The sequence below is a fragment of the Chrysemys picta genome, chromosome 4 (genome assembly GCF_011386835.1).
Source record: "Chrysemys picta bellii isolate R12L10 chromosome 4, ASM1138683v2, whole genome shotgun sequence".
NCBI classification, from domain to species: domain Eukaryota; kingdom Metazoa; phylum Chordata; order Testudines; family Emydidae; genus Chrysemys; species Chrysemys picta.
Window position 1 is genome coordinate 11,578,233 of NC_088794.1, and position 12,423 is coordinate 11,590,655.

At 60.7% G+C, this 12,423-nt stretch overlaps 1 protein-coding gene across 3 annotated transcripts; it reads left to right on the top strand.

The window, feature by feature from the left end:
* The first annotated feature begins 7,366 nt into the window (after positions 1–7,366).
* LOC112061786 (bone marrow proteoglycan-like) lies at positions 7,367–10,588 on the top strand. 3 transcript variants are annotated; one of them, XM_065595796.1, is made up of 6 exons: positions 7,367–7,452; positions 8,159–8,246; positions 8,721–8,902; positions 9,213–9,347; positions 9,889–10,000; positions 10,329–10,588. In XM_065595796.1, the coding sequence occupies exons 2-6, from the start codon at positions 8,186–8,188 to the stop codon at positions 10,385–10,387; spliced, it is 549 nt and encodes a 182-aa protein (XP_065451868.1). In that variant the 5' UTR covers positions 7,367–7,452; positions 8,159–8,185; the 3' UTR covers positions 10,388–10,588. The 3 variants fall into 3 exon arrangements, with proteins under 3 accessions (XP_065451868.1, XP_065451869.1, XP_065451870.1); XM_065595797.1 differs by having other exon boundaries at positions 8,727–8,902; XM_065595798.1 differs by having other exon boundaries at positions 7,370–7,452; positions 8,175–8,246; positions 8,727–8,902.
* Positions 10,589–12,423: the final 1,835 nt, after the last annotated feature.

The window sequence follows — 12,423 nt, forward strand, 5'->3', positions numbered from 1 at the left end:
CCCTAGCCTGGGTGCAGCCTCCGGAGAGGGCTCGGCAGCCTCTGCCTAGTGCACGCTTTGTTCGCCCTCAGCCCCAAGCCCCTCCGCTGACAGGCTCAACCGGCAGCCCCAGCCGGGATACGGAGCAGAGCGTCTGTCTCCCATGGAGGCAACCTCTTTTGGACAGGGCAGAGGCCTCTCTGGGTTACCCCGAGCTCTCAGCGCCTCTCAGGCAGGGGGCCTGCTCCATTCGACCTCCCCGGCAGGTGCAGGAAGCTAGCGGGGCACCTGCCGGTAGATGTCGTGTGGACAGAGAGCTCAGGTAGCCAGGGCTTTCCCTCTGGGCAGTGCCTGGCACAGCACGCTCACGATCTCAGTTCGCGTCTGAACAGCAGCTGGCACAATGGGGCAGGCCTGCCGACTGGTCGGGGGGCAAAGGGGGCAATCACCTGGGCGGGATGCAGGGCTCCTAGGCATGTGCGGGGTGGTACCGGCGGCGGGGAAGGCAGCCAGGTGGGCATGCGAAAGCCCTGGCCGTGCCAGAAGAGTGCGCCCAGCAGCGCGGCCGGCAGCAGCTCACTGGGACGCACCGCTCAAATGTCAGGCGGACGGCATCCACGCGGGCGTGGCTTGTGTGTGTGTGCAACAGCCGCTGCACGTGGTCCAGCTCCATGCCCATGTGGTGACGCCACGCCGGGCCATCCCTTGCTAGGGGGCCCATTGGCCGTTCTGCCCAGGGGCCCAGAATTGCTGTCGGCAGGCCTGCAACGAGGGCCCTGATCTCGGTGGGGGTCTGTGCAGTGCCTGGCACAATGCGGGCCCTGATCTCAGTTGGGGTCTCTGAAGTGTCTGGCACAATGGGACCCCGATCTTGGTAACTGTTATGTGAGAACCCAGGGCTGGGAGGAGACGAGCCCCCAGCTCGAGTTCCTGCTCCAGGGCGCATGGGGCTGGGAGAGTTGAGTGTCTGGACACCAGCTCCTGTTGCCATGACAGTGCCTAGGGTGCCAGGTCAGGGTGCTGAGTCAAAGGCCTCGTGGGGTCTCAGCCCTCCATGTGATTTCTGGGGCTCCCTGTGACTCCTTGTGGGTGAGAGCAGCTGCGCCCCACTCCAGCTGCCCCTGAGCTGGGGGGAGCATCTGTGGCTGGGCTCTGTGGGCTGGTTGGGAGCTGGCGGGGGCCCAGTGAGATGGGCTGGCAGGACATTGCTGGCTGGAGAGGTCTGAGCAGGATCCCCAGTGGACAATCTGGGGAGGGGCGTGGGTGGGAACAGGGGCTGAGGCCTGGTGCCATCTCTCGGGGAGACACCCCTGCTGGAGGGGGCTGGGCAGGGTAACACCCTGGACACCCACAGGGGGCTACTGAGGGTGTTCAGCAGCTTGTGGGTCTAAGGATGCTACTAAAACTAACCAGGCTCCCACCATGGCTGACCCACTCCCCTCCCCTTCACCACAGCCCTGCGTGGGACTGTCCCTTCATTCCCCATAATAGGCCAGCCCCACCCCACCCCCCAACCCTGCGTGGGATTGTCCCCCCATCCTCCACCATGGCTGGCTCCACTGACCCCCTAGCCCTGTGTGGGACTGTCCCCTCATTCCCCGCCCCCCAAGGCCTGTGTGGGACTGTGCCCCCATCCCCCACAATGGCCAGCCCCACCCCACCCCCAGCCCTGCGTGGGACTGTCCCCCCATCCTCCACCATGGCCGGCCCCACCGCCCCCAAGCGCAGTGTGGGACTGTCCCCCCATCCTCCACCATGGCTGGCCCCCCTGCCTCCCCCCACATCCCTGCTTGGGACTGTCCCCCTATCCCCCACAATGGCCAGCCCCACTGCCCCCCCAGCGCAGTGTGGGACTGTCCCCCCATCCCCTATCTCCCAGAATGGGCCCCAGGCCCTGGTCTCTGCTTGCCCCAGTTCTCACAGCTCCTCTGCGCCAGGCTAGAGCCAGGGAGGAGGGTGGGGACCGGGGCAGACACAGGGGCGTGGGCAGGTTGTGGCCATGGCTGGGGCAGGCGGGAGCTGGCAGCGGTGGGAATGCACAGGACCGGGTCAGGCCAGGCCAGGTCACAGCACAATCCACAGCCTGGTCTGGGCACTGATAGCAGCATTGAACAGGGCTGGTGCCAGGGTGCTGGGCAGCTCCACCCCGGGTCTGCCAGCGTCTGCAGGGGCATGTTTACGGCTCCCGAGTCCCAGCCCCACTGGGCAGGGTCCCCATGGCAATGGGGGGGGGGTGTCCCTGGCTCTGAGGGGGCCGCCCCCAGGGAGTAGGGTTGCCAACCTGGGTTGGATGAATTCCTAGAGATTTCATCACATGACATAATCTTTAATTAACGATTAATCTTTAATTCCTGGGGTCTCCAGGACAATCCTGGAGGGTTGGTAACACTACCAGGGCGTGGGGCAGCGGAGGGGACTCTAATGCTGACACTCAGAGGGCACTGTGGCCCTCTGGTGAAACGGCCCCGGGGTTATCAGGACGGCCCAGACGCGGAGTCCCAGAGTGGCCGTTACTGTGTGAAATGGCCTTGTGAAACCTGCCCAGCGTGGCGGGGAGATGCTTATCGGAAGGGACGCCCTGAGCCAGTGCGCCCTGAGAGCAGGGCAGCGATGGGGGTGGGGTGGGGGGCTGTGACTGACAGCAGTGTACCTCAGTCCCGACCCGCAGCCCCTGCTAGCCCGTCCCTAGGCACACGCCCAGCTCTGCCGGTGCCCCTCAATCCCAACCCGCACACCCCAGCCCTGGGCTCCCTGGCATGGATTCACAGGGATAGGTTATGCCCCATCCCCCGTCTCCTGGGTCTGCCTCTTCCTGCCCAGCCCCCACAAGGGGTCGCGCTTTTCCCCACGGACAGGTCACTCGGCTCCAGCCTCCAGCCCTCCTGCTTCTCCCGCTAGCGCCGCCCGGTGCAGAGGCTTTTCCCCTTGGCCGGGGCACCGCGTCCTGCGTTCGCATCAGCACCGGGCAGCCTTGCCCCAAGCGGGCCAGCTTCGCTTGGCACAGAGACCGAGTTTAGCCTGGCAGCAGCCAGCGCTCCAGCTACGTCCCTTTGCCAGTCAGGCCTGGTCTACGCTTAAAACACTGGCACAGCTACGTCAGGGAACCCAGCGCAGCTGTGCTGGCACAACCCCCAGAGTGGACTCAGCTACGTCGATGGACGGGTGTTGCCGTTGGCCCAGCGAACGCCGTTCAGGGAGATGGCATCCCTACAGCAGCAGGAAAAGCTCCTTCACCGGCCTGCGCTGTGTCTACCCCGGGAGCTGTGCTGGCACAGATTGGGTAGTGTAGACACAGCCTCTGTCCCAAGCCGAGCTCCTGTGTGTCTGGGAACCTTGTCCTGATAATGCTGGTTCCCGACCCCTCCGGTCCAGGGTCCCCTGCTGTGCTCACCCAGGCCTACACCCCAAATTTAGATCCACCTAGCTACGCCACTGTGTGTGTGTGTGTGTGTGTGTGCGTGTGTGTGTGTGTGTGTGAAAAGCACGCCCCCCCCCCCCCCCCCCGAGTGCCACAGCTAGGCTGACCTAACCCCCAGTGTAGACGCGGCTAGGGAGACAGAAGAAAGATTCCACCCATCTAGGTACAGTCGCCGGAAGCAGTGACGGTGTTTGTCCCGGGAGGCTCCAACAGCAACTCCAGGGCCCCTACCAGTGAGCTCCCACATATGATACCTGCCAGGTCACACGGTACGGAGGACAGTGAGCAGGACAGAGCAGCTGATGCCAGGCGAGCCAGATCTGGCTTTCAGGGGACCCCTCCCTGCCTTGGTCCCCTCTGCGATTGCCTGGATCATAGCCATAGGCACTTGGGCTTTACACCCATTCCGCCTCCTGGGGCCGCTGGCTGGTACAGTCAGTCATTGGCTTGGCCATTGTCTCCTCTCTTGGAAGGTGAGAGTTGCAGCCAGCTCGTCATGGCGTATTCTTACCACCCCAGCCAGCTACCGTCCCAAAGGCCTTGTGACTATGGCTCTGTGACAGGAGAAGAATGAGAACCCCTTGGCACCCAGCGGGTGGCCATGCCAAGGCCAATGGGGGAATGGAGATGCCTGCTCCCGAGAAAAGTATTACAGACAATTCTCACTTTTGACACGCTCCCTCGCACACCCAGCCCTGCAGACTTCCCTCAAACCCAACCCACGGACCCTGCATGCTCCGAGGACGCAGTGCTGAGGAGCTGAGACTGGACATGCTTGATGCATATCAGAGGCTCTGCAGCCCTGGGCCAGAAGGATGGGAACACCTGCTAACATGCAGGGAGCAGCTGAGACCTCTCGGCTAGGTCTACACTACCCGCCTGAATCGGCGGGTAGAAATCGACCTCTCGGGGATCGATTTATCGCGTCCCGTCGGGACGCGACAATCGATCCCCGAATCGGCGCTCTTACTCCACCAGCGGAGGTGGTAGTAAGCGCCGCCGACAGAAAGCGGCAGAAGTCGATTTTGCCGCCGTCCTCACAACGGGGTAAGTTGGCTGCGATACGTCGAATTCAGCTACACACGTAGCTTCACACTTAGCTGAATTTGCGTATCTTAAATCGACTCCCCCCTGTAGTGTAGATGTACCCTGTAGTGTAGATTGTTTCAGGCTGTTTTCATCTCCACAGGGCATTCTTCAGCTGAGAGTGTCCCATTGGGAGATGGGCCCCATTCAGAGAATAGCAGGGTTGGACAGGACCTCAGGAGGTCATCTAGTCCAACCCCCTGCGCAAAGCAGGACTAATCCCCAGACAGATTTTTACCCCAGTTCCCTAAATGGCCCCCTCAAGGATTGAACTCACAACCCTGGATTTAGCAGGCCAATGCTCAAACCACTGAGCTATCCCTCCCACTGTTGTGATCTTGCAGTACTGCAGAGAGCTGTGTACAGCCCCTTCAGCGCTCCTGTCAGCCTGGTGCCAGACAGGCTGTAGTTTGCGGCAGGACACCTTTGCCAGTTAAAGGCCGACTCTGTGAGTCTTCTCAGTACTCCAAAATCCACCCGGAGCCATGGATTGGCTTGAAATGTGCCGGGCCTTATAGGCACATAGGGTAGGGCGAGAAACCCAAATTAGGCGTCGTTGGCCTGAGGGGTTGCTGAGATACAGCTCCCCCGAAAAAAGCCAGCATTTCATAAAGTTCACAGGTTCAGGCAACTCTGAAACCGGCCTTGGGCAAGACTCTGCCAGCGAGGCGGAGCCGAGTGGGGAAAAGCCGCCTCCATCCAGGGTGTGGGGTTTGGACTCTCACTGGGATCTGAGCAGGGCAGAGCAGCAAGAATGGATGGAAACTATTTTGGAAGAGAAGCTAAATGACACGTGGGAATGCTCACGGGGCGGTGGATTTGGGGTGCTAGCAGGGGCGAGAGGGTTGTGACCGCGGCGAGACGTGGGGTATTATGGAGAGGGGTGCATGGGTGGTAGGAGAGGAAAGGGGCTCAGGTGAGGGGTGAGGATGGGAGGGGCTCTGAGAGGCTCTGTCCGTCTGCGGGTACCTGAGCCCCTCATCCCTGCCCCCCATGTGAGCTGGGTTAGGGGACGGGAGGGGGAAACTGAGGGGACCAGGAACGTCTGAAAAGCAGGAAATGGCCCATTCGGACACACACCACCCCTGTGGGAGGCGGGGGGCCAGCTGGAGTGGGGGGGAGAGGGGCCAGGCTTGGAGGAGGGGCCTGGGCTGGGGCAGCGTGGTTGCAGCAGGGGCAGGCGCCCCACTGGGAGTGGAGAGCGAAGTGGGGGACTCCACACCCTGTGCAGCTCGGGCAGCAGCGGGTGGCCCCGAAATGAGCAGCTGCCTGTGACAGGTGCACGCAGCAGCCGAGAGCAGGAGACAGCCGGGGCCACCGCTTTCGTGTTCAGGGCCTCTGCAGAGCCAGCGAATGGCTTCCTGGGCTGGGCAGGGGAGAGGTGTGGGCAAGGTTCTAGGGCCTCGTGTGGTGGGGTAGGGGGTGGAGAAGGCGAGAGACCCCCCCACACACACACACACACCTTCGCAGCTGCAGTGACAACCGGGTCATCAAACTGCCACGGTTGGGGACCAGCCGTGTGCCAGGTGCTGCACATACAACCATCAAGAGACAGCCCCTACCCAAAAGAGTTCAGTCTGAATAGAGAAGGGTGGGGAGGGGAAACTGAGGCATGGGGCTGGGATGTGACTGGTCCATGGTCACATCACAGGTGGGTGCAAAGCCAGGCAAAGAACCCAGCTGCTGTCCTGCCCACTGAGCAGCTAAGCCCCTCTTAACCTCCCCACTTAACAATTCTCCCAGGATGCACCAGGCCAAGGCCCAGCCTGACCCGGCTGCTCTCTGGGCAGGTGCCAGGAGGTACAGGGGTAACCCCGGTGCTCATAGCCCTGGGGACAACTCGCCTGCGGGGGGACGGGAGGCGCAGATGCTCCATCATTCGAAGGGGCATCAGTGTGTGTGTGTGGGGGGCACTGTAGAAAGTGGGGGGAGCCCATTTGTGCCCCAGGGCTCAGCACTGGTCAGTCCCACTCCAGACTCAGGGGTCCCAGCGCCCCTGCTCACCGCAGGAAGGGAAGGGCCATGCGCCAGACTCTGGGTGATCACCCCACTCCAGTCCCAGCCAACACTGGGCAGGGTCCCATGGCAGGGGAGGGAGTCCATGGCTCTGAGGGGCTGCCCCCCAGAGAGTGCCGGCGGGGGAGGGAGGGAACCCCAATGCTGGCACTCACGGGATAGATGGCACCAGCCCGTTGGCTGCTACAGTGACCACGCACAAGTTTGAAAAATCGGGACGGGGGTGCGGGGTAATAGGTGTCTAAATAAGACAAAGCCCCAAATATCAGGACTGTCCCTATAAAATCGGGACATCTGGTCACCGAATTGGCTGCTGCCCCCTTCCCTGTGGCCGGGCGCCCAGTGCTGCAGCCTGCGGTGAAACGGCCCCAGGGGTTATTGGGACAGCCCAGACACGGGGTCCCAGCGCGGCCGTTGCTGTGTGAAATTCTCTTGTGAAACCTGCCCAGCACCTGTGGGGAGATGCTTATCTGCAGGGAGGCCCTGAGCCAGTGCGGCCTGAGAGTGGGCTGGTGATGGGGGGGAGGGGGACTGACAGCAGCGTTCCTCAATCCCGACCCACAGCTCCTGCTAGCCGGCCTTACAGTCAGGGTCTTCCTAAAGCGGGTCCCCGAGTGGCTGGGAGCCCAGCTCTGTGCTACCATCAGCAGGGGGATGAATCCAGGACCCCCTATGGTCTATGGGGAGTTGGGGGAACTTTGTAGACAGCTCGTTTGTAAACTCCTCCGATGGCCTCTAGAGGGTGACATGGGGCAGCTGGTGGGTCAGAGCCCAGGCTGGGTGTGGGGATGTCGCAAGCTGTGGGGTGCGGGGGTGTGTGTGTGTGGAGAATAAGGGGCTGGGAGTTGATAGTGGCTCTTTCCACACCCCCAGCCTCCTGCTCCAGAGCTATATAAGGGGCTGGGATGGCTGGAGCCGTTGGAGCTCGCTGAGGACCCACAGCCATCACAGAGGTGAGGGGTTCTCTGGTGACCCCAGGGGCTATGGGTGGTGATGGGGAGCCGCTCCAGAGTGGGGTCGCTCGGTCAGGGCCTGGCTCTTACAGCAGCCAGTGATGGATGCCTTGGAAAAGTGACTGCCATAATTCACCTTTCTGTGGCAGGGGCAGATCCCTGCCTGACCCTGGGGGCTGCTCAGCTCCTGCCCTGGAGCCTGAGGTCATGAGGCCTCACTGTTGGCCCCTGAGGCTGCTCTGATGCCCAGAAAGGCCTGGCACTGCTCAGCGCTCTTGGCCCCTCGTATCCTGTGGCAGGGAGTTCCACAGACTAACAGCACATTCTGGGTTCTCTCTGCCACCTTCTGTCCATAGTCAATGGATGCCCACAGCCCATTGTCCCTGTGTTACAGGGCAGGTGAGTTACAGCTCACCTGTCTCCCCCCAGCTGAGCCAAGGCCCTGGGCTCTCTTCTTCACCCTTGCTTGGCACAGCCCTACCTTTGCTGGGAAAGGCTGCATTGGTTGGAGGGCGGTCATCAGCCCAGGAGAGTTTGGTGGTAGGTCAGGGTGCAGTGGCAGGAGGTCCCTAGGTGCAGGGCCGGGGGAGGGATCAGTTCGAGCTAAATGGAAGGAGGGGGATGGGCTCTAGGCAGGAGGGTCGGTATGGGCTCAGTGACTGTGGGGGGTTTGGATGGGGGGTGTCAATCTGTCTCTCTCTCACAGTGGTTTGCCATCCCAGGTCTGCCCGAGATGAAGCTGTTCCTGGTCCTGGCACTTGCCCTGCTGGGGGCCGTCTCTACTCACCAGCTCCGTAAGTCCTGAGTCCCAAGTCCCCTTGGCTACAGCCCCTCCCCCACCCTGTGGGGAGCCTGACCCACAGTCACTGCCCCCAGTGGGAACTTCCACACCCCCAGCAGACACTGCATGGACCCCATGGGCTTGGGTCAGACCCCAGCAAGCAGAGTACAGGGCTCCATTACCCCAGACCTGTGCTCTCACTGACCCCAGCCCCACTCTGTTCCGGCCACCTGGGGCCCCTGCCCCCAATAACCTTCCACCTCACTGCAGCCCAGACACCAGAGTCCCCTGGCCCCCCAATAATCCTATGACCCTCTCCATCCGGAACACCAGGGTCCCCTGGCCCCCCAGTGACACCCTGACCCTCTATCCCGGACACCTGGGTCCCTGGCCACTAGATTTGCTCCATCTCCCTCCCCCATGGATTGTTTGGGATCTGGGCTGCATCTTGCAGCTCGAAGGGCCAACTGGTGTCTCTCGCACCCAGCCTCAGATGAGGGCGCCCCGGAGCAGGAGGTACCAGCCGAGCAGGGCGAGGAGGAGCCCGGGGAGCCGGAGCCACCATGCCCCACAGAGAGCGAGAGCTTCAGGGTGATAGTGCCTGGCCAGGAGGGCCGCACCTGTCGCTATGTGTTTGTGAACCGTTGCCTGACATTTCGGGGAGCCCAGGTGAGTGACGCAGGGGCACAGGTGGTGGGGAGGACTCGCAGATGGGTCAGGAAGTGGGGTGGGAGACCCATGGGGTTAGAGAATGGCACATGGGGGCAGTGGAGGGGGTACACGGGTGACGGGGGGCCCATGGGGACAGTGGAGGGGATGTGGGGGCAGTGGAGGGGCAGTAGATAGTGGTAGGGTGGTGGAGGCAGCATAGGGGCAGTGGAGGGGCTGAAGGGGTGACATAGGGGGCATAGAGGCAGTGGATGGCGCATGGGGTGGTAGTTGGTGGATGCCCCATGTCTCCCTTCCCCTCTCCCCACAGCGCGTGTGTGCCCGTTGCTACCGCGGCCGCCTGGCCTCCATCCACAACTATGCAACCAACCGGCGCCTGAGACGCACGGTGCGTGCCCGCACCAACCGGGCCCAGGTGTGGATTGGAGGCATCACCTCCCGCAGGGTAAGGAGAGTGTCTGGCCCTGCTGCCCCCATTCCCCCACTGCCTGGGCCTGGCCCAGAACCGCCCCCCGCCCCCGACTCCCTCATCAGGGCCCTGCCAGCTCTGAGGCTGGCCTCCCCTCCAGTGCAGAGTGGACAGCGGGATCCATCCCCTGCTGCAGCTCAGTGTGTCCTCAGCTGGGACTCTACTCAGGGCTGCCCCAGACCATCCCCTGCTTGCTCCCTGGGAGGTGGGCCTGGGCGGCTCAGGCGTGGCTCCAGCTGACCCCGGATGGCTGGGAGTCTTTTTGGGGCCCGTTGCCAGGGCAGAGGCTGGTGCCAGCATGTGTTGGGTACATCCTGCCCTAGAGCCTGACCCCCATCCCAGCGAATCCAGAGCCCCTTGTTATGATCCCCAGCCACCACCCGGCTCCAGTGCACGAACGGCTCCTGGCCCCAGCCCAAGCGATGGCCCCGGCCCCTCAGAGGTGGGGGTAGGAGGTTCCCTGATGCACCCTGCAGATGGGACAGCACTGATCCTAACCCAGCCCCTTCCCTCACAGCACCACTGTCTGCGCACCCACTGGGTCGACCGCAGTCCCTGGAACTACTCCAACTGGGCCAGAGGGAACCCCTGCCGCACTAGGCCAACGTGTGTCGCCCTGTGCCCTGCAGGTGAGGAGCCCCCGTGCCGGGGGGCGGGAACAGGGCAGAGATGGGGATCTATTCACCGCTTGAGGGAACAAGAGCCCTGGGGCAGGGGAACCGGGGACCTGTGGGCAGGGGATCTGGGGTTCATGGGGCCCTGGAACAGGGGATCCAAGAGCAGGTGGGCCTGTGGGGTGTGGGACAGGGGATCCGAGGGTAGGTGGGGCTGTGGGTGTGGGACAGGGGATCTGGTGTTAGTGGGAATACGGGGGTCTGAGGCAAGGGATCTGGGGTTTCCTGGGGGCTGCATTCCAGGTGCTAGTCAGGAGGGCACTAACCCCTCTCTCTCTGCCAGGTGGTAAATGGAGAAGTGTGAGTTGCAGGGTTAGAATGCCCTTTATCTGTCAGTACTGAGGGGGCTGCTCCCCCCACGGGGCCCCGCTGCCCCCACCGCTCTGCTGGCCTGAGACTCCCCGCTCCGCTCTGCCGGGGGCGCCCCTGCTCCCTGGACTCGACTCTGCTCCTGGCCCTGCCCCAGCTCGCCGGGGGGGCAGCCCCCCCCCCCCCCCGCTCATTGCCTGTGATTCCCTGCAATAAAAAGTACTTCACTCATCACCCCCGGGTGTCGCTCCTTCCTGCCCCAGGACACTGAGGGCCCTGCACGCTCCATGGGGCTGGGCCGGTGGCGGGCGGGCGGGCAGGCGGGTGGCGGGGGGGGGGGGGGTCGGACAAAAGGTGGCCGGGAGGGGGAGGGGGCTGGGGGTTACCCCCACCCAGGGATGGAGTCAAGAGGGGGAGTTGATGCTATTACAGAGCCCACTAGCGGGGACCATGTCCAGTTCTGGGGTTCCCCTGCCCCTGGGACATTCCCAGCAAGCCAAGGGCTAAGAAACGCCCAACCACAACGGAGCTGAGAGCTGCAGCCTCCCTGTAACGATGCTGTCTTTGGCGGGACACTTCTGAATGTATCAATTCAGGACAAATTGCTTAGAGCAGGGCTGTCACAGCCCCAGGCTGGTGGTTCTCCACCTCTAAGGCACCAAACCAGCCAAACAGAGAGGATCTCACCCCACGGGCTAATCACAACTCACACAAGCAATTCCCTTCGACACTCCAGTTTCCCAGTATCACCACCAGTGCCACTCGTTATGGGGACAAATGGTTATGAAAACCAATGCCCGAGTAAAAGAAAAACGTTTCTCTCGATCCCAAAGGACCAAGCCCCAGACCCAGGTCAATATACAAGTTAGATCTTACCCACAAATCACGCGGTTGTCAGTCCTTTAGAATCTAAAATCTAAAGATTTATTCATAAAAAGAAAGAAATATAAATGAGAGTTAGAATTGGTTACATGGAATCAGTTACATACAGTAATGGCAAAGATCTTGGTTCAGGCTTGTGGCAGTGATGGACTAAACTGCAGGTTCAAATCAAGTCTCTGGAACATCCCCAGCTGGGATGGGTCCTCAGCCCTTTGTTTAGAACTTCAGTTTGTAGCAAAGTCCCTCCAGAGGTCAGAAGCAGGATTGAAGACAAGATGGAGGAGCTGCAGCAGCCTTTTATAGTCTCTTGCCATGCGGTCTCTGCTTTCTTTGTTTCAAAGACAAGCTCTCCAGCACATGGCATGAAAAACCTTAGCTGAGAGTTCTGTCCATAGGCATGTCCCTGCATGCCTTGCTGAGTCACAAGGTGTATCTGCAGTCTCTCATTGGGTCAGTTGTATAGCTGATGGTCCTTAACTGGCCATCAAGCAGGCTAGGCAGTGCTGATGCCAAATTGTCTGGGGTGTCACCCAGAAGCATAGCACAAGTTTGAAATTAAAGACCGTATAGAGCCAATAGTTATAATTTTAAATACAAAAATGATACATGCACATAGACAGCATAATCATAACCAGCAAACCACAACCTTTTCTTAGCCACCTCACATGACAACCTTTGTACAATATTTGCTACAAATATATAACAGTGGTTGCAACAACGATCTATATGATACCAAACCGGGAGGGATTGCAACTGCTTTGGAGGACAGGGTCATAATTCAAAATGATCTGGACAAATTGGAGAAATGGGCTGAGGTAAACAGGATGAAGTTTAACAAAGACAAATGCAAAGTGCTCCACTTAGGAAGGAAAAATCAGTTTCACACATACAGAATGGGAAGAGACTGTCTAGGAAGGAGTACGGCAGAAAGGGATCTAGGGGTTATAGTGGACCACAAGCTAAATATGAGTCAACAATGTGATGCTGTTGCAAAAAAAGCAAACATGATTCTGGGATGTATTAACAGGTGTGTTGTGAGCAAGACACGAGAAGTCATTCTTCCACTCTACTCTGCTCTGGTTAGGCCTCAGCTGGAGTATTGTGTCCAGTTCTGGGCACCGCATTTTAGAAAAGATGTGGAGAAATTGGAAAGGGTCCAGAGAAGAGCAACAAGAATGATTAAAGGT

Excerpts from the sequence above, each read along its gene's own strand:
- LOC112061786 (XM_065595796.1), top strand. The coding sequence starts at position 8,186 with ATGAAGCTGTTCCTGGTCCTGGCACTTGCCCTGCTGGGGGCCGTCTCT. Across the intron at positions 8,247-8,720 it reads CGTCTCTACTCACCAGCTCC|CCTCAGATGAGGGCGCCCCG; the intron begins GTAAGTCCTGAG and ends TCTCGCACCCAG. Across the intron at positions 8,903-9,212 it reads TGACATTTCGGGGAGCCCAG|CGCGTGTGTGCCCGTTGCTA; the intron begins GTGAGTGACGCA and ends CTCTCCCCACAG.